Below are 25674 nucleotides of genomic sequence, written 5' to 3'. Positions count from 1 at the left end.
TGAAACTCTTCCTTGCACACAGAAATTTTCAGCGTCAATTCCCACAACTCACCCTGCTGGGCCGAGGGGTCTGGTGGGGGATGCCTGTGTGGGGGACACACTGCTGGGACTGGCGGAGCTGCTGCTGGGATGTGACGGCAGAGGGATTTGAGCCCCAAGCCTTTTCCTCTGTGTCCTAAGGGGCAGCTGGACAGAGATGTCTCATTTCCATGTGCTCAGTTACAGGTGCACATATGCTGCTCTTCCACAGGTACCCAGACATTGCTAAGCAGTACCAGGCTGAAGCTCTCTGAGCTTCATTCAACTCCTTTCCCTCTTTGAAATCCACTCTCTCGCTTCCTTTTCATGGTCTCCATGGAGCTGAGACTGCAGAAAGCTGTTTGCATTCCCCAAGCCTCATACGTGGTTCCTTTAGTAGCATCCCTGAATTTGTGAGATACTCAACCTGTTTTGGTTTGTTTTTTTCTGTTTTGTTTTGGTTTTTTGGGGTTTTTTTTGGGTTTTTTTTAAGAGCTGGTGACACCCCAAAAGGAAATGGAAAGGAATAACCTGACTGGATCCCACCTCTGCAAGAAAAAAAAAACACCAAACAATCCAATAAATGTGTTTTTTGTGTGACAGGGAAAGGAAAAGAGAGATGACAACAAAGGGAAGGAAGGAAGGAAGGAAGGAAGGAAGGAAGGAAGGAAGGAAGGAAGGAAGGAAGGAAGGAAGGAAGGAAGGAAGGAAGGAAGGAAGGAAGGAAGGAAGGAAGGAAGGAAGGAAGGAAGGAAGGAAGGAAGGAAGGAAGGAAGGAAGGAAGGAAGGAAGGAAGGAAGGAAGGAAGGAAGGAAGGAAGGAAGGAAGGAAGGAAGGAAGGAAGGAAGGAAGGAAGGAAGGAAGGAAGGAAGGAAGGAAGGAAGGAAGGAAGGAAGGAAGGAAGGAAGGAAGGAAGGAAGGAAGGAAGGTTGGTTCCAAAATGTGTGGATTTGGGGACATGGCAGTGCTGGGTTAACAGCTGGACTCGATGATCTTTAAGGTATTTTCCAGCTTTTTCTTGACTTCAATTCCTTCCCTCTGGCTCCATTTGACGCAGAAAGCAGCAATCACAGCCTGGGGCATTTTTATTTCTTTATTTTTTTTAATAAACTTTATTCTATATTACAAATAGTTGTTTTTTTTTTTTCTTTTTTGTTCTGGACTGCAAAATAGGAATGCCTTATATTTACATACACAGGTATACAATTAATTATAACAAAGGTACAGAAGCTTTGCCTTTACCAAGTAACAACGGGATTCCAATTTAAATAGTATAGATTTTATTTCTTTCTTTTTTTTTTTAACTAGGATCAATTCAAAAGAAAATCAAACCAACAACAACAACAACCTAAGAAAAAGGATCCCAACCTCCTTTCTAATGCTGTCTTGACATCTCTTTGAGGCTGTTAGTAACACTGTGGTGAAAGGAAAGGTCTTTCCATTGATTTTAAGTTGGAAGCTTTAGCAAAACAGAGAATGAGACTTCTGGGCTCACGTGTATGTCCAAGACACGGGGTCAGACACAAGGAAGGGCCTCTCTTGTGACCTTAAATAATCCAGTTGCCTCTCGATTCCTTGGGGAAAACACTGGGAGCATTTAGCTAGCACCTAATCTCTCTGCTTCCTTACCCCAGCCTGGGCTGGAAAGTGGAATTTCTCCAGGGAATGGAGAAAGAGCAGCATAGAAAGTTTAAATAACACCAAGTTTCTCTTAAAGATACTTCAGACAGGACTTCCAAGCTTGGACACGTGCCTTGATTTCTCCAGCTGGCTCTTTGTGCCTCAGTCTATCTGAAAGTGAACAGCAACTTCTCCACTGGGGAATGCCAGACCACACCAGTGAGAGAAGGGAATGCTGAAAAGAGCCTGAATTGTCCTGGTTTTCCCTCTGTTTTCCACACCCAAGTTTGCTTTACTGAGCTTCCCTGCACACTGCTCTCTGCTGCGAGCGTCTTTGAGGTGATCTGTTTCCAAGCAGAAAGAATTTCTTGAGGTAAACTCTCCATTCTTAGAACAGAAAATTTAAAAAAACAAAACAAAAACAAGCCAAAAAACAACCAAACAAAACCAACCAAACAATGAACAAACAACGACGACAACAGAAATCACACATGTGACAGGTTGATTCAGACTAAGCAGCTTTATAACTTCAGTGGGGTTTTTGGCGGGTTTATTTTTCCAAGTGTTTATTTTTTTACTTTTTTTTGACATCTTTCTACAAATTATTTTTTTTTTCTTTTTCTGTAAGCCTGTGTCCCTTTGGGTGCTTCTCCAAGTGTAGAGAACTGAGCCATCCCAAGTAAAACACGGTTGACAAGCTCTATTTTCAAAGCATTCTCCACAAAACAGTTATTCTCAGTAAGACAACACGATTTTTTTTTTTCTTTTGCAGAAAGGGGCATTGCACAGTCACAGAGGTGAGGAAAAACTGCAGGATTCCATGGACCAAACACTACCCTGAAATGGGAGCTGCACCAGGTGCAAAGCCGGAAAATTCAGGCTGGGAACGGGCAGGAGGTTGAGGTTCACGTGTTTCACCAGTTTCCTGCTCCACAGCACACCAGGTTTGGATGGCAGGAGTTGAGACATCCCAAAACCTCCACCTGCCCTGGAGGACAACTCTCACAACTTATCAAACGTACAGAGCAAATTGTCCTGGAATCACTGAGGCTGTGTGGTTACCCAGGGAAACTTTGGCTGCTCCTGGATCCCTGGAAGTGTCCAAGGCCAGGTTGGATGGGGCTTGGAGCACCCTGGGGTAGTGGGAGGTGTCCCTGCCCATGGCAGGGAGGTTGGAATGAGATGATCTTTAAGGTCTCTTCCAACACAAAACATTTTGTGATTCCATGATTCCAGAAGTCCTTTGTATGGACACAAATATATGTCCCACCTAGCCAAGCTCTGGGACTGAGTCCTTCCAGGTTTCCAATCTGCCTTTGGAAGAGTCTCCCACATAGCAGTATCTCTTCCCAAAGCAGTTTGTTAAAGCCTTGGGGAAGGACAGATCTACATTTCATGTTTTGACTTAGTTCTGAATAATTGTCCTTCTAATATTGGCTGTTATGTGCTTGGGTTTTTACCTCACAGACATCCCAGACTCCAGGAAATTCAGAGGGGACTCAACAGGAAGGCTGACAACTGACTGGACTCTTCAGATTTGATCTATCCGTTTTCAACAGCATTATTAAAAATAATGACAATTATCTGATGTGCTTGGTCTCGTTCCCTTCATGGCAAACATTTTCCTGTGGGTGAATGCACAAGATCAGGAAACTTTGGGAATCACTTTTCAATCTAAGCAATTACCCAACGAAATTCTGCTGATAAATCTTCTTCATGACCCAATAAATTTTATGTTCCTCAGTGTCAAAGGTGCAAGATAAGAGAACTGCAGTGCTAACACTGCAGGGATGAAAATTGGCATAGCCCTCTTTTCTAATAGAGCAAGGCTGGTGTGTGCTGGGTTGGACCAAACCTTTGGATATGTTCAGGACAGGATGAAGAGTGGGAAGAGAAGGACTGGGACATGTTTTAACATTCAGACTCTGTGATCTAAGAGGTCTTTTCCAACCCAAATGATCCTATGGTTCTATGCTAGGAGAGGAAGGTGACCTCAGGTGGCTGAATTTCTCCTCAGTCATTCTCCTGCGCTGTCTGTTGGAGGGCAAACAATCTCCAGCACCTCATTCCAGACACACACCCTAAAACTACTCTGGTGGAAGTGTAAATACTTTCACTTTGTCACAGATTTCCCCACACTGGTGTTCTCTGGAAGGCTCAGTCTGCACCAGCACATGATATGATGGATCAGGTCTCAGATCACTGTCACTGACAGCTGAGTGCCCCTCACAGGGAGGACATGAGGTGTTTGCAGAGGGGCTGTTCCCCCTTTATTCCTCTAACCCAGCAGCAAAGCCCCAAAGCAAACCCTGCAGTGAAGAAATAGTCTTGACTCTCTCCACAGAACCTCGGAGAGTCTTCATGAGTTCCCTTTCCCCTGTTTCTGATGGTGCTGCAGGTTTCAGCATTAATTATTTGATTGCAGTGTTTGAGAAATGCCCGTAAAGATCAGCCTATCATCTGGAATATTCTGGATATTAGGAGCCTGTCCATGGGCTTCTAGGAACTTTGGCTCCAGTTCACTCCACAGGGCTTGAAAAACAGTCTGGGACACTATCTATTTATCAGGAATTTTTGGTCAAGTGTGGAAAGGGAGGCGCGGGAAAAAGAAATCAAAGGAAAAGAAAGCATCCGTGTTGTAGTAGGGCTCATTCTTCTGCTTGTGTCTTTGTTTTTTTAGTTGTATTTTACATGCACTTAAAAAATAGTTAGCTCAACTGGGAAGGCTGGGAAGAAAGATGCCAAGACTTCTCATAGACTGGGGGATTCTGGGATACTGGTTGGAAATGGGAAGGGCACTGAAGGGGACAGGGGAGGAAGCCCACGCATTTACATCACGATTCTGGCACATTTTCCAAGCAAAAAAGCAAATCCAGCTCAAACACCAAAAGAAAGAGAAACAGAAAGACCAAAAAAAAAAAAAGAGGAGATGAAAGAGAATGCAGATTTTCTTTCAAATCCTGGGCATGGGGGAAAGAAGACGATGGAGAGAAAGCAGAAATACCTAAATGGGAAGTTGGAAAGGATTAAGACACCAGTCTCCTGGTGCTTCCCATTTCCCCGAAGTGTTTCATTCTCAGTGTCTCTGAGGTGTTCAAGTTTTTCTCGAAAAATATATATATAATATACAGATGAAAAAACTCCGTACCAGCAAGAAGAAATAAAATACCAACCATGGAAAACAACCATAACAAACCAAAAAACACAGCCCTGAAAACATCAAAAAGAAACAGGGTGAGTCTCAGATTTCCCCTGTGGTGTTCCTCTGACTTCAGTAACAGTGCAGGATCACACCAGTTCATTCTGATACTTTTTTTTTTTTTTTTTCTTAAACAGCTTCTTCTTCCTCTCATGTGCGCATGTCCAGGCAGGATCGCCCATCACTCATAACCACTTCCCTCCAAGCCAGCTCTTTGTCCTTAGACTCCTACCATCCAGCTGTGAGTACAAGGCATGACAATAGGGTCCATATTTATCTTTTGTGGCACTTTGTTTGTCAAAACCTTTGGTTTCTTCCTTTTTTGTGGTTTTTTTTTATTTATTTATTTTTTCCTTTTTTTTTTTTTTTTTTTTTTTAATTTACATACTTATAAAAAATACTGCGTTTGTGTTGTTTGTTGTCATCTTCTTACCACTGGCTCTGGTGGGGCTTCCCACTTTCACAGCCATAATCAATGGATCTGGAACATGCGCCGACATTACTAAAATGGATCAACAGAACCATGGCAGAACCAACCAAACCCAAACCATCCCCAATGCGCAGGCCTCTTAAAACTGCTGAGATGTCCATAAGGTGCACGATGAGTCCATCAGCTCAGCAATCCAACAGAAAGCAAGCAGAACCAAAAAAGAAAAAAAAAATAAAATAAAAGGAAGGAACGCACACGCGCACACAGATACACACGCACACGCACAAAATAATCAGAATTGTGATCAAGAGAGAAATGTCTGGGGGGTTTAAAACCAAGACGTGTCCCTAAGTTTGCTGTTTCAACGTGAATCTGGTGGTTTTCTCCCCACAGACACGTCCAGTTTTTGGACTGCTGCTCTTTGAGTGGTTTTGGACTCGCCTACGTGTGTATCTGCTTGGCTGAAGGAAACCCTCCCTGCTTGCAGCACATCCCCCCTCACACACTCTCAGGATCTGTCACTCCCAAGAGGTGCTGGTTTGGTAGCCGGAGACAGGAATAAACCCAAACCTGTAATCAATTTACACACCCTGCCTGCACCCCTCCCTCCCTCCCTCCAGGTGCAAAGCAGATCCAGGATGTGGCTCCAAGGATGGGGTGATGTGGACGTGGGCTGATTCTCCAGCCACTCCTCCATCTGCCAGGGAGCTCTGCTCGTGTCTGGGGAGATGAATGCTGATCCAGCTCTTGCCTCCCTGGTGTACAGGGAAGGTTTTCCACACCCCGAGGGTCTCTAATCACGGTGTTGTCTGGGCTGGCAGACGTGTGAATGGAACAGCTGAAGGCAAAAGAGATGCAGGAGCTCACTCCCCTTTGGTTGGCCATGGAACAAGTTGAGATGTTCTGGAGAAGCTGAGCAGAGGATGGGACAGGGACAAGGTGGTCCCCCACAATTGTCCCATGGTGACAGCGATCCCTGAAGGGATAAGAAGTGCAAAGAGAGATAAAATCCTTCCCAGGCAGCAACTGTGCCTTCAGCAAGGCCTGTTGGTTCCAGGAACGGAGAAGAGGAAAGGCCAGGAGTTGGCACCAAAAGGCAGATGGGCTCACAGCAGTTCAGAGACCTCCAGAAGACGGACAGTTCAGCTGGGGGGATCTAGGTAGAAGAATTTTTTGCAGTGTTTCATTCGGATTTCCTCCAAGATTTCCTTCCAAAATGTGTGGCGACATTTCCTCTTAGGAGTGGCTTGGAAGGAAGGCTTTGCCATCAGCCCCGTGCACCACATCACTTCACAGCAAGCATTTCAGTAAACCTCCAATATTCCACTGTGGGAAAACAACAGCTGTGTGTTCCAGTCGAGGGAACAAAATGGAAAGAACAGCTTAAAAAAACTCAACAAATAAACAAACAATCAATCCTTCTGGTTCTTCTTTTGAGGCTGAGCTCCATGCCTGGAACAAATCTGTGGCTCCTGCCTTCCAAGCCGAGGTGGGAACGAGGGGGATGATGCTGTGGTGTCAGGAGGAGCAGAACCACCACCACTGAGGGGATGCCACCAAGCAGAGAGAGCGTTTGGCTGCAGTGCTACGACCAACAGGACACGACGGGAAAGACGGAGGGAGGACACGCGGCTCTTGGGAAAAATAAGAAGAACCATATGGAACACATGGGCAGGGGAGTGTCGGTCTTCTTGTCCCCTCTTGACCCTTTCCCTGCCCCAGGGGAGCGGCTGTTTGCCCAGGCAGGGTGAGCCACAGCTGTCCTGCTCTGGACGGAGCTGTGGCATTTTTCGGGGAGCCTCCTCTCCCAGTGGGTCGCTATCAAGAGATAGAATTGCAGTGGCTGTGCAGGAGAGGAGCTGGATGGGCTCTGCCCTCCAGGAGCCCTGCAGGCAGGCTGCCCTTCCCCTTGGGGACACTTGAGTAATACTGAGTTCATTCCCATGTCCACTCCAGAGGCTACAGCCCTCGGAGGGCAGTTAAAGCAGCATGACAGAAGTTACCTCCCAGTTTCACCTCTGCAGAGCTGAGGATGCGATGCTGGGGGAGGGTTGGTGGGGTCTTTGTGTGTGTTCAATAGTTTCTCTCTAGGGCAAAAGGCAGAGGGGAAGCTGTGAAAAGGAGAGCTCCACCCGAATGTCTTCACGGCCCCAGAGCCAAGATTCCTCTTCAGTCTTTTCTTTTAACCACTGGGGCTCTGTCTCTTTGTCCACAGATTTGGAAAGAGAAGGAAAAGAGAGAAAGAGAGAGGGGAGAGAGAGAGAGAGAGAGAGAGAGAGAGAGAGAGAGAAAGAGAGAGGAGCGTTGTTCGGGTGACTCTGCTTACAGCCCATCAAAACTTGCACTTGGTAAAGATGATGATCTTGAGTGAGGCACGACTTGGTTTATCCCTCCCAGGGTGTCCCTGGCAGGACAGTTCTCAGCTGTCTATGCTCATGAGGGTTATGACTTGTTCAAGTTTGTAGGCAAGTTTCTGTTTCCCAGCCTGGTCATCTTGATCGAGGGCTCCGAGAATCTGGAAAAGGAGAGAGGAAGGAGTGATAGGGATTTGGGTTTCTTTGCCCCAAAATGACTGAGTCCAGCATCTTAGAGCAGCAGAGGAGGGTCAGCTTTCTCTAAGGCAGGTCCCAGGCTTAGCTTAGATCATGCAAGGCAGGTCAGTCAGCCAGGAGGGAACTAGGCAGGGCGTTTGGGTTTGATCTGACTCAGTGCAGACCTCTGGATTGCAACCAATCAAATGGATTCTTATCTTGGAGATCAGTTATTTATTTATGAGCTTTATCCATCACCTGGCTGTGCCACTTGAGATGCCCTAAGGGGTCTCACAAGGCCTTCAATACATAGAACTATGCTGGACACCTTGAAGTCTGTGTTGGAGCATTTTGGGGTGTTTTAGGGTATCTGGAATAACGTTGGGCACAGTCCTTAAGCAACTTTTGGTCACTTTGGATGTAAAGCTCATGTAGGGCTCCTCTGCAGAGAGCTAACATCTGACCATCAACTACTTCAAACCAGCTGAGCCTGATTGACCAAGAGAGACAAAAACAGGGATCCAGAGAGGAGTACTGAGGAGACCCAAAATCCCTTTCCAAACCCCAAGCCTTCCTTCTCATTCCTTAAATCCTTCACTCTCCCAGCCAGGATGCAGACAGGTTCCAGTGACACACCCTAGGGATGGGTGGGCTGTCCTCTGGCCCACCACAAGTGCCCCCAGGTGTGATGGTTCTGGCTTCTTCTTCTGCCAAGGTTGGGATTAATACATGGGAGTCATAGTTTTGTGTTCAGATTCTGTGTTTATAATTTCTTATGTATATTACAGTCTCATGAGCCATGAGCTCTAACTAGCAAGTTAGAGAAACGAGGTAAAATGGAGCATTTCTCTATCTCTACAAGGTCTTTTCAAGGACAATTGTAAAATGCCACTTAAATTTTTTTTACTTTAAACCCAATAACTAACCACCTGAAGTCCGCAATGTGGACTTTATTAACCAATTACAGAAAACCACCAGCTATTTACATAGGAAGAGAAGGAAGAAGAAGATGAGAAAGAAAACCAACTGACCTCCACCCTAAAGTCTCCATCTTGCCCCACATATATTACTATATACTTATCCTAGGGTGACTTTATGATGCTTGTATCCCCAGTTGTCTCTTCTGTGTGTGCTGTATGTTGTGTTTTGTACCTTTGAGACTGATTCTGAGGGTGAAGGGGGGAAAGAAGCAGTGCGGAGTTGGTTTTGAGAAAACTGCCTGACTCCTACGCATTCTTTTCTCCCAACTCTGTGTTTTTGTTGGAGGCACAGACAGTGGTGGGACACAGATCTCCTGTGCTTTTACTTAGTTTTAGCTAGCTGAGGCATAGAAGTTCCCTGGACTGTTTATTTTTCTTTTTTCTTGGGACTGAAAAACCCAGAGGAGCACTGGGAGCTCACACCTGCAGCCCACCACGGCCTGGACCTGCAGAGGGACTGGGACTGGTGGGAGACTGAGGGAGCTGAGCTACACCCACAGCAAGGACTTCCTCAATTTGCCATCTCTCTTCGGAGCGGTGAGAGGTTTTATTGTCTCATATTATTCATTCTTTATGCTTGTGGGCACTTTGTTTGTTTAAATAAAAAGTTTTTTCCACTTTTCTCTGGGGAAGTTCTTTTCCCAGACTGGCTGCAGGGAGGGGCCATTTGGGTTTGCTCTCCAGAGGGACCCCATTTGGAGGTTTCTTCCCAGATTTGCCATAAACCAGGATAGGAGTTTTACCCATACATCTGAGGGTCCAGCCTGGCAGAGAAGTGGCAAAAATCAATTAGCCAGACGGCATGATCGAGTGTGTCTTGAAGAATCAAAAAGGTTTTAATAAAGAAGGAAAATAATACAAAAACAAAGGCAAAGCCGAGCACAGCATAGAGACAAGTCTCCTACTTGCTACAACACCTTGAAAATTGCGGAGTTTCTTTGTTCTCTCTCTTTAGTACTTAACAGTTTAGGTGGGCTTTTTGGCCCTTGGCCCAATGAGATGAAGAACAGGCTTTGAGTTACATTCTAGGAGTCCAATCCATGCTCCTGTGCTGGCTCCAAGCCAATTACAATGAGAAACCCACGGAACTTTCCAGCTCAACTTCCTAAAATGTCTAAAGGCAAACTGAAAAGCTTTTTCCCTATTTGGAAGCACCCGTTGGAGGCGTAGGGTGCATCACTACACCAGGACAACACCAAAACCTTTAAAATCTCTTAAAAAAGTTTCCATAATTCCAGCAGCCAGGCTCTCACCTCCTCGCTGTACTTGCCCACGTAGGAGTAGATCTCGGAGAGCGCGCTCATGGTGTTGAACTCGTTCATGTGCATGCGGGACTGCTCGGCCAGGTAGGCATTCATGTCCTGGTCACTGATGGCTGGCATCTTGGCAATGTCCGAGTAGTACCTGAGGGGCAAAAACACAGGTTTCACTCCTTGAAGGGCAGGGCAGAAGATCAAGAAGTGAAATCCGTTGGAATCCTTTGAATCTCTCGTGGGAATTCCCAGGGTCCTGCCCCGGGAAGATCTACCATGGAGTTTTCCACCCAAGCTGAAAGGAAAGACTTTCCCCAAGGATGGGATGTACAGATCTGAGTTTCAAGAGTCACAGTTTCAGGGCTCTGGCCATGACAGACTGCCAGGATGAGATCTCAGTGCTCGGGGGTCACAGGCCGTCACCCACCAGAGTATCCTGGTCTCCTCCAGACTCAATTCCCTGGCATCACACACCTAAACAGTTGTTTCCCATCAAATCAAGGTATTTTGTGGCAAAAAAAAAAAAAAAAAAAAGAAAAAGGAAAAAAGAAGGGGAAATAAACATTTACCAATACCCCAATCTTGCCTTGTGACACCGTGTAGTCTACCCCAGTCTCATAGTCTCCCAATGTCCCTAATTCTCATGTTTTCTCCTTTCCCTGTTTCCCCATTGGTTGTGGTATCCCTGGTGGCCAGCCCTGTGTCCCCTGTAGGTCACTGACCTTTGCCCTGCCCTTTGTACCACTCAAGTGCCCTCAGACCATTGGTTCCTGACCTCTATTTAGGCCTGTGCCCACCACAGGCCTGTCCCTGATTTGTCCCTGATCCCCTTTGGCATGCTGGAATAAACCTTCACTGGAATTTATCATACAAAAGGCCCTTCTTGCTTCTGTTTGCTGAGCTGGCCATGGCATGTGTGTTTTGTGGACCTGACTGCTTTGCCTCAATCCTCCCCAAGTGGCTTTTCCACAGGAGATGCTTATTGGGAAATAGGGAGCAGCTCCACCCTCTGAAATCACACTGCTACAGAAACCCACAAACAAAAAGGAGAAAAAACCCCACACTTAGTGTTGGGCTTTTCCGGTTATACACCTCCTCGTGCTCTTCTTTTACAGCAAAAAGGTGACCTAGCCAAAGTGGAAATAGCTGGGCACCAATCCTGAGCAGCAGACACGTGTTGTGTTCACCCTAATCAGGGAATGAAGGCCCAAAAGGTATCCTGTAAAATTTCCCTGTGCCATCAATAGGAGCTGGATTGAAGCTGGACCACTTTGTCAGACATTCAAGGGCTTTTAGCCCTGCCTCTCTTCCCAGAGAGACCTTGCTGCCCACTCAGAGCTCAGGATTTCACTGCCATGCACAGAAAAAACCCAAATATTTGTATTTTTCCTTGCACCGTTCTCACCACTACATCTTTCCCCATTGCTAACGTCACCCACCTTCCCCACTCCATCCAGTCTATCCCAACAACTCTCCTGCTCAGCATCTCCTTTTTGCCCCATATTTTAAACTGGCCTGATATTTGTGGCAACAACTTTCAGCTCCTGTCTTTACTGGGAAAAATCTGTTTTTCCTAGGAGTCAACAGCATTCCCCTGGAGCTCAGGAGGACTGGGGGTTTATTCATAGGATCTGGATCCCCCAGAACCATTGCCCAGCAGGCTTCATTTGCAGAGTGATGTCTCTTTAAGGAAGTTGCTATTTTTGATGTCCTTCCTCCCCTGGGTAAGGCAGGTCTTGGAGGACAAGGTTTGCAGAAGGTAATCAGTCACTGTCACTCGCAGCTGTGCTCTGCTGTCAACTGGTTAATTAGACGCCATCATTTACATTTTTAATTTCTGCAATTTGACATTTTGTGCAGAAGGAAAAAAAAAATAAAAGAAGAAGAAGGAAAAAGAAAAAAGCCCATAGCTGCAGCAATCCACAATTTTATAATTAGGAGGCAGAGGGGACGGGGAGCCAAAAGAGCTGACAGGTGTCCTGTAAACAGCGTGGAGACACCTGCTGAGATGGAGGCTGTTTGCCACTGCAGAGAAATTGGACATTGAAGTGCTTTGTGATAAGGATCCTTGAGGTGGATGAGTGGGAAAACACTCCGAGACAGAGCAGGACGAGGAGCTGCTGGAGTGTCCTGTGGAAGACAGAGCAGTGCAAGAGTGTGGGGGTAAACCCTTCCACACCAGGAGGCTCCAGCTGTGCTCAGTCTGGGTTTGTGCCCTTCAATCCCACCCTGATTGACCTCAATGAGTCAGTCTCTGTTGATGTCCTGGTTTTGGTGGTGGGATGTTGATGTAATCCTTGGGAGAGGGCGGCATAGGAGGCAGAGGTCTTTCTTGCTTGACATTTCCCAAAGCTAAACTCTGTTTCACCATAAAAACTCTTGCAAACCTCATTAATTTTACTGCAACTTCCAGCAGGCACAAAAACATCACCCTCCCTGGAGTCCTGGCATTTTGTCTTCTGAGCTTAGGACCAGCCAGAAATCTTAGTCTAACTCAGTCCCATGGTCTAAATATTTCTCAATCCCAGTGCTCCAGTGAAAAGGGGTGTGAATTTGTTTTTCTTTACCCTCTGCCTGACCCTCCATCCCCAAGTGGACCTGGACAGGTGTCTGTGAGTAAGGTGAGCATCTGGAAATCCCAGGAGTCCCTGTCCAGCAGAACTGCCCCCAGGAGATGTTGAGCAGAAGGGACAAATATTTCTTAGACCTTTGCCATTCCCAGAAAAACTCAAACAGGTCTTGGCATCACCTGCTGGAGAAGATCAGATCTGTGCTGCACAAGGGAAAGCATCAGGGATTGGTGGCATCCATAACATGACTGAGAAAACAAGGAATGTGAGGGTCAAGGAGCAAAGAATCTTGTGGTCAAAAAGCAAGGTGTGCCTTGGGACTGGAAAAAAAAAAAAATCCATGTGCCACCAGCACATTTCACAGACTTGTGGGGGAAGCAGGCTGCAAAGCAGTGAAATACTTTGATTTATGGTGCCTGAAAGGAGAGCAGCTCCTCATGAACGTTGGAGAGGCACCCTCCTGATGGGTGAAATGAGAAGGGAAGGGGGCTCATCACAGCAAAAATAAATGGGGTCAGTGGAGGAAATCAGAGGTGCCAGTCTGGCTCTGACAAGCAGTTAAAATTCTCCTTTTCCTCTCTGTCTGAGCTGTCACCAAGTGGTGGCAGGATGGTGGGTGTAGGGACAGGGTGCTCCCAAAAACTGGAGCACAGACACACTTAACAACTCCTTCTCCAAGTTTGTCCTGCTTCTTCTCCACCTGGCAGCAACAGACTCTTGAGTCTGTGACTCACAAGGGTTTGAAATCTCCCCATCCCTTTCCAGCCCTGCAGAGATCATTCCCCAGCAGCACAACACTCCCGTGACTCATCCAGACAAGGAAAAGCAGCAGGAAATGTTCCCTGGAGCCAAAGATGGGATGCACAGATCTGAGTTTCAGGAGTCGCAGTTTCAGGGCTCTGGCCATGACAGACTTCCAGGATGTGATCTCAGTGCTCTGGGGTCACAGGCCGTCACCCACTAAAGTATCCTGGTCTCCTCCAGACTCAATTCCCTGGCATCACACACTTGAACAGTCATTTCCCATCAAACCAAGGTATTTTGTGGCAAAAAAAAAAAAAAAAAAATGAAAGAAAAAGAAGGGGAAATAAACATTTACCAATACCCCAATCTAGATGAGCCGGAAGACATAATATCCTTCCATCCAAACTCTGTCATGGCCCAGTGACTTATTTATGCAGAAGAGTTTCTAATGAAGCCATCAGCGTGCTCTCTAAAGAAATGATGAATGTGTGTATTAAAGCATCCTAGCAGGGAGATGACAACATCCCTGCTGAGTCTTTATTTACCTTCGATTCCAGCCCAGATCCTCAGAGGTACTTAGAGCCTCTCTGCCATTTGCATACCCCTAATGCAGAAAAACCACTGAGAAGCTGTCACCAAACCCCAGAGGCCCTTACATTTCCACTGCTGGAATTCACAAGGCTGCCCGTGCTGCTTCCATCACCCCTGCAGCTGACAGCTCCCACACCAGAGCTGGGCTGGGAGGGAGTGCCAGGGGCAGCGAGGTGCTCTGTCGCCTGTGGAGGGTCACCAGGTGTCACCTGAGACAGGGACAGGACTTTGACTCACACTTCCACAGCCAGCAGGAGGTTGAGAACGCAAGACTGAGCCAGATTCCCTCTGAATGAGACAGAAGGGCAGCAAAGCAAAGCAGCAAATTCAGCTTAACCTGCCTCCAAGGGGTCAAGAGTGAGAATCCTGAGCAGATTTGCTGCTGTTTCTGTACTCCAGCTTTGCCCATCTCCAGTGGATCCTCCCGCAGCTGTTTCCAGAAGATCCTCAGATGAATATCAAAGGATCCAGCCTTTTGTGTCTGAGTTTCCCTGTACTCACAGGAGCAGCCTCCATTCTTACCTCAAGGCTCTCCCTCCTCTGCAGTGGCGACAGGAAATTTGTTCATTAAAATTAAAATTGTGAAGGATTGGGGTAAACCCGTCATTCCAGCACTCCAGCTCAGATGGAGGACGTGAGGATAACTGGGCCATGAGATGTGTCCTCACAGGTATCATGAGCACAGCAACTCACCCCAGCCTGCCTTGGACTGGAGAGAGAGCCCAGGAGACCCTCCATTGCCCCTGATGGATGGAGAAGGAATTGGGATGTACCAGGATGCAGGTGGTTCTCTTATACTGAAAAAATAATTATTCTTGTTCCTTCCAACCTCATCTTTCCCTGTGTTACCTTTTGTTTCGTTTAGTTTTGTTTTCCCAAGGAAAGCGACACAACAGCGACCTGGGCATACATCACAGTGACCTGGGAATACATTTTGTCCTCTGTTTATCCAGGGATAAATGTTCTTCCCCTCGATACCCACAAAGGCTCCTTAGTGGAGCTGTTTCACAAGAATGACGGAGCCTGCTGCCGCTCAGTAACTCATTAACTCATCAAAGGAGAAGAGAAAAGCCACCTTGCCAGTGCTCCCTCCCCAGCCCGAAATTTCCCAGCACAACCCATGGTTTAGGCAGCTTAGCATGGAGCTAATTGCCTTCCAAAAGATCTCTTTGTCATGGCTGTTGTTTGTCGCTGGGATGGGACCGCACTCATTAATAATCATTTTAGCATATGAAAAGCTTGTAACGAATCCATGTGCTGCAGACGGCAGACACAATTACAGCAATAACATAATTAGGGTTATGCAATAGCCGGCTGTATCCAGACCACTGAAGGAGGGAGAGGTGTGTGAAAGGGATATGGGGGACTGTTCCAGCAGGGAAGGGCTGGTGGAAAGCTTGGGAACAACCAGCTCTTTTATGGGATGCAGCGAAGCAGTGCAAGGACATGCTGTCAGCTCTTGCACTGACACAGAATGGCAGTTCGAGTTTTCTGGAGAGCATCTGAGCTGCTGGTGAGGCACTGGAATAGACTGCCCAGGGAAATCAGGGATGCCCCATCCCTGGAAATGTCCAAGGCTGGGTTGGATGAGGTTTGGGAGCAATCTGGGATAGTGGAAGGTCTCCCTGCCCATGGCAGGGGATTGAATGAGACGAGCTTCAATGTCCTTTCCAACCCAAGCTGCTGAAGGGAACAATTCTGTCTGTGTGTGCAAGCCCTAGAAAGGGCAATGCTTTTATTTTGCCTGTTCATGGCTTTTCCTGCTGCTTCTCCCCTCAGAATGAGCAGTGGAGGGCTGAAGGACAGCACTGACTGAATGGGTGAAGAGTGAATTTGGGCTCAGGCAGCTTCTCCGGGAGAGGAGAGAGATTCCCCCAGCACCACCTCAGAGCAGAGGATGTGTGGGGCTGCACCCTCCACATACGGACACATTTGCATCTTGCCAGCTGAAAGCTGCACTGTGCAAGAACAGCTTTATGCCTTGATGAGAAAACATTGGGTTTGTTTGTTTTTTTTTGTTTGTTGTTGTTGTTTGGTTGTTTTTGTTTTTGGGGTTTTTGTTGGTTTGTTTTGTTTTGGGGTGGTTTTTTTTTTGTTTTTGGGGGGTTTTGGGGGGGTTTTTTTGAGATGAAAAGTGAAGAAAGACAAGTGAGCAGTCTGAGCAATCTTCAGACACGCTGAAAGCTGCCCCACAGAGGCAGGGAATGAGCTGTAGCCCCTGCCCTGGGGATGCCTGAGCTTTAATTACAGCCAGGGAGATTTTGGCTGCCCAGCAGGGAAAACACTGTGATGGGAAGGACAGGGAAGCACGGGAATGAATCGCCCGAGGACAGCAGAGGCTCTGTTGTTGCAGCCCTTTAAGAAAGGGGTAGAGACAAGCATCTGCCAGGAAGGCTTTAGACAGAGCTGATCCTGCCCTGAGGCGGGAGATGGTCGGGTTGACCTCCCGAGGCCCCTTCCAGCACTGTTTTTTATTATCTCCACCGACAACCCCCCCTGCCTTGACCTTTGGTATGCTACTTCTTGAGCTCTCTTTCCAGCAGAGAGAGGGGGGGCACAGAAAAATGGGTTTTTTAAAGCAGAGCCAGGATTTGCACCTGTCACATGATGCTCTTTTTTAAAGCCCCCAGAGTTTCTCCTTAAAACCTCAGTAACTCACAATGTTAGGGAAGATGCAGCTTTTTATTGTTTCAAACTGGTCCAGTTTGTCTTTCTTTCTAAAGTTAGCTGCAAAGTGGCCAGAAGACATCACAAGCACTGCACAGGTGGAGATTTCCTAGTAACTTGAGAGCCCTGAAAGCCCAAGCTGACACAGTAGATGAGTGAAATCCCAAACAGGTGCAGAGATTTGTCTGTTTTGTGGACTCCAAACACGCTCTCAAAGCTCTTCCTAACCAGATCTAGACCTTGACACCTAAAGGCTAATGGGATGCGAATCGCAGTTGCTACATGAATCATCAAATCAGAAATGTTTTGGGTTGGGAGGGACCTTAAAGATCATCCAGTTCCACCCCCTGCCATGGGCAGGGACACCTCCCACTGTCCCAGGCTGCTCCAAGCCCTGTTCAGCCTGGCCTTGGACACTTCCAAGGATCCAGGGGCAGCCACAGCTTCTCTGGGCACCCTGTGCCAGGGCCTCACCATCCTCTGAGTAAAGAATGTCTTCCAAACATCTCACTTAAATCTCTCCCTTTTAGTTTAAAATGGTTCCCCCTTATCCTAAAAGTATCTGTACCTGTAAGGAGAAAAAGTAGATGAGATCATGGCCCCAGGAGCTGGGTAGCACCAGCTGTGTCAGGCACTGTTTGCACCCAAGTTAACAGAAAAAAATGAAAATGTTATAATTCTGAATCCCACATATCAGATCACTTTAAGCTTCTTTTGATCCTGAACCTGGCAAGCCTGTTTTGAACGGTTTTCATTGGATGACTCTTATGTTAAGAACACTTGTGATATCCCCACTGACTTTAAGTTTTTCTTAGAGGGGCTCTTTTCAATGCACAATAAGCAGCCAAAAGGAGACCAAGTCCCTGCAGGGATGAGGGGAAAAAAAGGAGCACCAGACCCTCTCCTTGCAGCCCCGCAGGTGTTTTGGGCACCAGTGTGAAATGGAAAAAGTCTTTGGCTTCTGCTTTTTGTGCTCTGCCCCTTTTCAGGCTCCCACATCCTTGCCTCCGTGCCAGGCTTCAGTAGGGAAACATCATATTGATTGTGATGCAGGCAATTAAATGGTGTTAATGAAGTTCAAACAAGTGTTATCATAAGCTTGGCAGCATGGAGAGAAATGAAAGGTCAGCCACAGCCCTTTGTCATTTTTCAGTGTGGTGTTGAATGCTAATGAGACAGTCCCAATTAGAACAGGCTCCCCTTTGTATTGCTTGGGGATTGCATCAAATGCTCCCAAGTTCTCCAGATTTCCAGGCTCAAAGGGGACATTTGAAGTAAACTTGAAAAGATGCAGATCTGAAGCTGCTCTAATGTAAATTCAGCAGAGCCTATGGAGTTTTACTAACTGAAGTCAGATGAGATTCTGCTCTACCGTTGCCATTCTTTTCCTCTTTTTTTTTTTTTTTAATGGACTCGTATAATGATAATTGAAAAGCCTCCACTTTGTTTTAGAACTACAGCCTGACTCTTCGTGGCTTCAACAAAAGCCAAAGAGCCTGTCCCAATTTCCTGGGTTAATTGTCCTGCCTCATCAGGCCTCGCGTTCTGCAGCAGGAAATCCAAGATGTGGCTGCACCGGGACACTTTTTAACCACGTGTTTCCACCTCTGGGTGTCTCATTTGAACAGTGAACCTGTTTTGTTTTGTTTTGTTTTGTTTTTTTTCCCAAAAGCCAGAATTTCTCAGCTGGATTCTTTCAGCAGGCAGAGTCCACCTCTGCTTCCAATAATGTTATAAAAGGATTATTACAAAATCACGGAATAGTTTGGGTTGGAAGGGACATTTAGAGGTCATCTAGTCCAAGCCCCCTGCAACTAGCAGGGAATATCTTCAACTAAATTTAAGTGATGCACAATATTTTTTTTTTTGTTTCTGTTGTCAGCAAATCCATTATCTTGAATAATTACAGAAATGGGCACTAAAACAACCAGCCTCTCAAAATGTCATGGAAGATGTCCATTTCTTACATAGTTTTCCATTAAGTCGACAGGAAATTGCAGAAATTGGTAAATTTTAATTTTTTTTTAAATTAGTCATTGTCATGCATCCCAATTCTGAAGGCAACATTTGACTCATCACAAACAAGTAACTGAAAACATGTGAAAATCCTACGCTAAAACATGAGCCAAACAAACAAATAAAACCTGTGAAGATTCCTGACAGTCCTGCTGTTGAAATCGTTTGGAATCACATTTCCAGTTGACCACCCTGTGGAGGTGGAACACTGCTGAGGCCAGAAGCTGTAACTATTCCCTTCCCAATGCACATTCCTAGGTGGAAAACAAGTATTTGAAGGATTGGAGAGAAGTCCTTTCATCCCTGCCTCCTTCTCATGCCAAGGTCATTCCCTGCTCTGAGTTTTGTGAGTCCTAAATGCTCCACACCAAGAAACCAAAGGTTTCAAAGGGATGGCTTGGAGTAACCCAGCTCAGCTCCATTTCCAGATCTCTAAATCCAGGCATTTTTTAATCCAGAGTGCCTCAAGTTGGGTACAATCTACCACTGACTAATTACCCTCTTAGAGTTTCCTCTTTGTCAAAGCAGTTCATTTGATTTCAGGTTCTTCTGATTTACTCAACCACCTCTTAAACTCTCCAACTTTTTATCTCCTGATTCACTCTTTGAAGAAGTCTAGTGGTCTTGAAGGATGCCATCTCCAGCTGATGCTGCCTACAGAAATAGCTCCAACCAGCACTGAAAGCCTTTGGATTTGGAAAAACTCCCTCAAAGCACAATCACAGAACCGGGAGAAGGAATTCATTAGCTTGGGGTAGAACTCAAATTATATTTTATTCATCCCTGATAGGTTTTTTCCTTTCATCTCCCACAGCATCCAGGTGCCACTGCCTTGAGTCAGTGGAACTGACACGCAAAAATAAAAGCAGGGAAGAAGCTCTAACCATATTCCAAAACCTGCAGTCTCCCCTTGGGCTTCAGTTCAAGTTGTCAGACATCAGTGCAGATAACAACCCAGCACATGCTGGGGACAGGAATCCAGGGCTGTTTACAAGCAGCAGGAGGTGTTATGTACCTCGTTTGCAAACCCAGTTGTTTGGGAAAACTTCCAAGGAAATGCAGCACCTATTGCTGAAGATCACTGGGCACCAGGATTTAGCTCCAAAAAGTTGTAAAGTGAAATCAATACTGGAAAAAAAACAAAATGGAAACTGCAGCCTTTTGTTTATCCAGAGGGAAAAAAGAGGGAAAAGAGAGGGAAAAAAAAAAAGAAAAAAAAAAGAAAAGAAAAAGTTTGTTGCATAAAGAAATATCCTATTCTCCACTTAAATACCTCATTTGCCACTCAGATGTAGCATCTCCCAGGATAAAATCAACCAGTTTGATATTTTGTCCACAGAAACCACTCAACCACACAGACTGTTGCTAAAGCATCACTAGAGAATGACACCTTTGGGTCACTATTGGTACAAACTAGATTTCCAAATGGAACCTCCAACACTTGCTTCCCATTATCCAGGTCAATCCAGCAATCAGCCTCAATACATACTAAGAAACTTGGACACGGTACCAAAAGTAGGTCATAATTAAGCAAGGTAGCTCATAAGAGCCTTGCAGGTTGCCTAGAAACGACATTTGCTGAAGTGTTTAACCACATCTAAAAATAATTGTCCAGACAAATCACAGACCAATGGGAGGATTGTTGTAAAAAAGCGCTGCCTCGTGCCGAGCAAGGGACGGAGCTCTTTGATCAGCCACGCTCCTGTCAGGAAATGAGAGAAAACCATCCCCAGCAAAGGCAAGACAGGGATTCATAGCACAGTGTGAGGTGTCTGCAGCAGCAGAGGCCTTGTACAACCTGCAGGACACGGTATCAATTTTGGGCCGTGCCTGGGAAGTCATCCAGAGGAATCATTGCTGAAAGCTGGATGCGGTGCACAGGAATGATCTGTAGGATAAACCCGCCTTTGTATTTACAGAGCAGCAACTGTTCCCCATCTGTGCAGTTCCCAAACCTGTCAATAACGCCAGGCAAGTGCAGAATATTGGAAAGCAAAGCACAGCTCCTGCTGGATGAAGAGCAGGATGTGCTGTTTGCGTGTCCTGGGGGAAACCCTACAGAAACTGAAGCCCCAACACACTGCAGGAATAGATGTTTTAGTTGTATTCCCTGTGGGGCAGCTTTGCCAGGCACTGACCCTCAGTACAGCAGGCTGAAGTACAGCCACATGTCCTGGAAGTGTGTACAAAATGCTTGGAAAGACCTCTGGCCTGATATAAAATACCTGCATACTTCAGTGAGCAGCCTGTCAATCGTCTGGCATCTCACTCAAAGCACAGAAGAGCCTCCAAGGGAAGTTGCTGGGAGATAATTATAAATATAATTATAAATCCCTTGGGATCCAGGCAGTGTGGGGACTGTCACAATGATGCTAAGAGCAGCAATCCACTTCAAGCCTGTGTGGAAAGACTGAGAAGGCTTCCCAGGGCTCACAAGCATCACCTCCCCTTCATTCCTCCCTCTGCCGCTTCTCAAGAGTTTCTCCTCAAAAGAAACAATGATGGCAAACACCTTCAGCTCCCACCATTAATTAAACTTCCATCTCTGCTGCAGGGCACATTGGGAACAAAAGGCTAACATGGAGATTTCCACCTAGCAAAAGCCAAAGCCCAAAAAGTCCCAGGGGCAGTTTCCAAAAGCAACAGCCCTGCTGCCTCCTACCTCCACCCACAAAGCAGGGCCTGGCTGTGTCACTTCACGCCATCCCACAGCTAAAACTCACCTTTCCACCCAGTTCTTGTAGCTGGGGATGTCCTTGGCATAGAGGAGCTTGTTGGAGGGGGAGTCCTTGCCCAGGCGGTGCTCTGAGGTGGAGCAGGAGTCCATGAAGGTCTGGGCCACCACGGACAGGCAGGCGTCTGTGATGCTGTTCTTGTGGATGTCGAAGACAAACTGCGGGTTCTTGATCATGTTGACCCAGAAGCGCAAGGGGAGGCTGCAGGAGGGGTGGCAGAGTGGACAAGAGGGGACACAGTCAGTGCACAGCTCACTGTGCCTTGCTGTGTGACATCACACAGAGGTGTGGGAGTCAAGGGTCACAGCACAGATATGAAGGTTCTGGGGTAAACGTTGCTTAAACTTTGTGTGGGAAATGGATTTGTGATGCTGTTTTACACAATGACACAGACTCCAAGATTCAGAAGGCTGAAAATGACTCCTTTATTTTTGGGATGTGTCTTTCTTTTATACTATTTTACACAGACCAATTTGACTGGTGAAACAAAGGCAAACCTCCTCAATCACATTGGTCAGACCAGAGGGACATCAAGAAGAAGTCCCTCTTAGGAAAATTAATGAATAACATAGGTACAGTCACAAAAACACTTCTCCTGTTTACAGAAAATTCCCTGGGAAAAGAATTTCAGAAAACCAAAACACCTCAGGCATGGAACCAGGGCTACAGATTTGTAGAGAATTCTTAAAAGTTTGCACACAAATGCATACTATGTAAGCCTTGTATCAAACTTCTATCAAACCGGGAAACAGTTTGGCTTCTGATTGTGATGGTGTGAATTGTAACATCTGTACTGTCTCACCCTTCTCATTAAACTGAAAATGGAATAAAATCTTTTGAAACGCCTCTCAGGGGCCCCCGTCTCCAGGTCAGAAAAAAACGGTTTGCTGACAAAAGCTACGCAATGAATTCCTCCCCTACAAAGTCTAGGGATGGTAGAGACGTCACCTTTTGTCCCTGTTATCCTGACAAGGCAGATTTTGGGAGCCTTAAGGTCAATACAATCTTGTTGAAGGTGCCCCTAAATTAATGGGAGTATAATTTAGGTGATGAGAAACACTCTGACTCTCTCTGTGTTAAGTTGCAATGGAAAGTTGACCCTGTCGGTTGCTCCATCAGATGAAGACAAGCATTGAACCCACAAAAATTATTATGGTATGGGTCATAAAGCACTGGAACAGGGTGCCCAGAGAAGTTGTGGCTGCCCCTGGGTCCCTGGAAGTGTCCAAGAACAGCTTGGACAGGGCTTGGAGCCACTTGGGATAGTGGAAGGTGTCCCTGCCCATGGCAGGGGGTGGAACTGGATGAGTTTAAGGTCCTTTCCAACCCAAAACATTCTGTGATTCTACACACTTGTCATTGAGGGACTTGGCTTTCAGCCCTCACAGCAATCCCATGGGAAGAGAGGTAGGTAGAGCTCCCAGGTGGGGACTGGGAATGCTCATGGCACACCTTGTGTGCCAGGACACCATGTTCTGTCACTCTCCACTGCTCCAGCCCAAGCCTGCATGTGATCCCAGTACCCTGAGCAGGAAGAGAAGTTGCTGTATGACAGGGAAAGCCCCATTGCCTCAAGAAAGAAAAAAAAAAAAAAATAAACACAAAAAAAAAAACCCCAGAACTGGGAAACAAGTACCACAGCCTTTGATATGAAAATGTATCTGCCCTAACCAAGGAAATGCTATTCCAGTTGCAATCCAAAGCCCTTTTCCCCCTTTTTCTCCAAAGAGCAGATCATTTGTATGAAATGCCCCAAGGTACCTTGCCTGAGATACCTCCAACCTTTGCCTGGAGCCTTTTTGTCAGGGCAGATGCACTGCAGTGATCACGGCCCAGGAGCTGGGACGTCTCACTGAGCACAGAGCCCAGCTCCTGTCTCTCTCTCAGGCAGATTGTTAAGCCTACCTTCACCCTCTGCATCTTTCCACTCAGCAAATTCTCCTGATGTTCAGGATAAACTCCCCAGTTCCTCCCATTTGCTCACTGCACTCACAACACTGTAAAAAATTCATCTCCAAGTCTGATAGATTTTGGGTAACAACCTTCCTTGACAGAGGGCTGACACCATGTTTTCCTAAACCTCTGTGCGCTCTCCTGAGCCAGCAGAATCACAAAACAAATGTAAGGAAAGCCCCACACAGGGAATCCTGTCAGCCAAGTTCAGGAGACAAGGGAGATGCTGGAAAACACAGAATTATAGAGTCCTTTGGGTGGGGAAGAGACTTTAAAGATCATCCAATTCTACACCCTTGGTGTAGGGACACCTTCCACTATCCCAGGTTGCTCCAAGCCCCATCCAACCTGGACATGAAGAGGATGGGGCAGCCACAGCTTCTCTAGACAGCCTGTCCCAGGGCCTCAGGGAAAAAATAGGTAAAAAAATGGCAATGAGACACGATGGAGTTGTGGGAATTTTGGGTGGGAATGAAGAATCATCACTGGGGGGGATGAGGTGGACGAGTGAACCTTGCAGAAATCCTTGTGCAGGTGTTTGGGTGACAGACACAGCCAGGGTGAGGAGCAGAGTGTGTGTTTGTGTGCCTGGGTGTGGGGAGGGGACGGGGGGGACGATGTCCCTGGCTGGTAATAATGAAGCCCTGTGATGTGACTTTGAGTTAATTTGATCTGATTGAACAGATTTCTTCACACTGCCCCTTTTTCCCACAAACACACACACACACTGCCTTCCCCCCTCCCCCCTTAAATAAACCTCCTGCTCATTTAGGCTGAGTGGCTGCAATCAGCCTTAGATTAGTGCCGCAGATAATGTTAATAATATGCTAATGTTTCATTAGTTGAAAGCCTCTTTGGTGCATGGGGTTTCTTTTTTTTATGTCACCGGCGCTGTGACGATCTGCCAACAGCATGGCTGGGAAAAGGGAAAAGGAAAAAAATGCATGAGCTGGGAGCCCCATGGCTCTCCTCTGCTGCTCCTTTTATATAGTTCCTGTGTTTGCACAGGGGAAGGGGAGGGAGCCATTCCCCAGGGAGCTCTTTCCAACTCGGCAGAGAGGAGGTTTTTCTCCCCTGGTCCTGGCTTTTCCTGCTGTCCCATAGCAGGGATGAGGAGGAGCTGGCAGCTGGAGCAGGGGGCTGATGTCACCCCTTTGCCACTGATGTCACCCTTTGCTACTGATGTCACCCTTTGTTACTCACTCCAAAGAAGACTCACATCCAGCTCCAGACCCTTTAAATGCTTTGTACCATTGGAGAAGCCCTCCTAGCCTCCAGCTGCCACCCAGGAGGGTACAAGTCTCCCGTGGGTGCTCCACATCCTCTGAGGATGTCTTGGATACCTTAAAATTCTCAACTGGCTTGAGACACCTCTGTGTGGGTGAACAAATGGAGCTGGGAATTAAAACACCCAGTGCAGGTGAAGTCAGTGGTGTTGAATTCTCTCCCATGCCTCTCTAGATATTCCTGTGTGATCCTGGGCACTGCAGCAATTTAAAAATGTCATTATTCCTCACCAAATCCATCACAAATCCTGCCATTTCCATTCAACACAGGGCAAAGTGGGAGCAGTTTAGCAAAATTTCTCTGTCCCTGACAGAGAATCCTTTAGATTTTGGGATCTTCTGACTTCTCCATAGACTTGGCAAGACCGAGCCTCATCCTTTGAGCCCCACACCGGGGTCCTCAGCTCCCCCAGTAGCCAGATCCCAAACACACTTCCCTCCACTCTCCTTCCAGCCCAGTGGCTGGTGCTGGGCTGTGCTGGGCTGTCCCCCTCACTCACCAGTTGCTCTTCCAGGTGTGCCGCACGTGGGGGTCGTGGATGTTGTGCTTGTCTGCCTGCTCATCCAGGAAATCAAACATGTACTTGATGGCCAGGGGGAGGGCACTGCCACGGTGGGCAGTGCTGAAGATGGTCTCAAAGAGGTCGTCCACGAATTTCTGGAGGGTGCCCTGGTGGGAGAAGGAAAGAGGGAAGGAAAAACATGAGGTAACAAGTGGGCAGAGGACATTGAATTTTGGTAACCTACTGAAAACAGGGCATGTCCGTGGATAAGAACAAGGTGTGATTGAAAAGTGGGGGCCATCTAATACCCACTTTTTATCCATGTTAAATGTGACATGACCTGGGAATTTCAATACAGGTGTCTCTAAGCGGGAATATTTATCGTCACAAGAACAATTACACCTCATTTCCACACAGATTCCTCTCTCTGCATCCCATCCTCAATGCTTTAGTGCATCCATGAAACAAAACCCAGCCACTTTCCTGGCTGGCTTTCACCCAGGGCCACCTTTTAAGCTGGGAAGAGAAGTCAGCTGGCTGCAGAGCACAGCAGAAGGTGTCATGGAGACAAAAAGGAC

At 46.8% G+C, this 25674-nt stretch overlaps 1 protein-coding gene across 1 annotated transcript in view; it reads right to left on the bottom strand.

The window, feature by feature from the left end:
* Positions 1–1037: 1037 nt before the first annotated feature.
* Positions 1038–25674, bottom strand: part of PLXNA4 (plexin A4) — a 420747-nt gene continuing 396110 nt past the window's right edge. Inside the window, exons 28-31 of the mRNA XM_066182659.1 lie at positions 25094–25263; positions 21343–21555; positions 10032–10182; positions 1038–7782 (exon numbers count right to left, since the gene is read on the bottom strand). Of these exons, the coding sequence (XP_066038756.1) occupies positions 7687–7782; positions 10032–10182; positions 21343–21555; positions 25094–25263 (630 nt within the window). The 3' untranslated portion in view covers positions 1038–7686. The remainder of the gene's footprint in view (positions 7783–10031; positions 10183–21342; positions 21556–25093; positions 25264–25674) is intronic.

The sequence above is a fragment of the Chamaea fasciata genome, unplaced genomic scaffold, assembly GCF_029207755.1.
Source record: "Chamaea fasciata isolate MVZ Bird 193981 ecotype frontalis unplaced genomic scaffold, bChaFas1.0.hap1 SCAF_5, whole genome shotgun sequence".
Classification (NCBI taxonomy): Eukaryota; Metazoa; Chordata; class Aves; order Passeriformes; family Sylviidae; genus Chamaea; species Chamaea fasciata.
The sequence above is the reverse complement of the archived record's forward strand: the minus strand, read 5'-3'. Positions and strand labels throughout refer to the sequence as shown.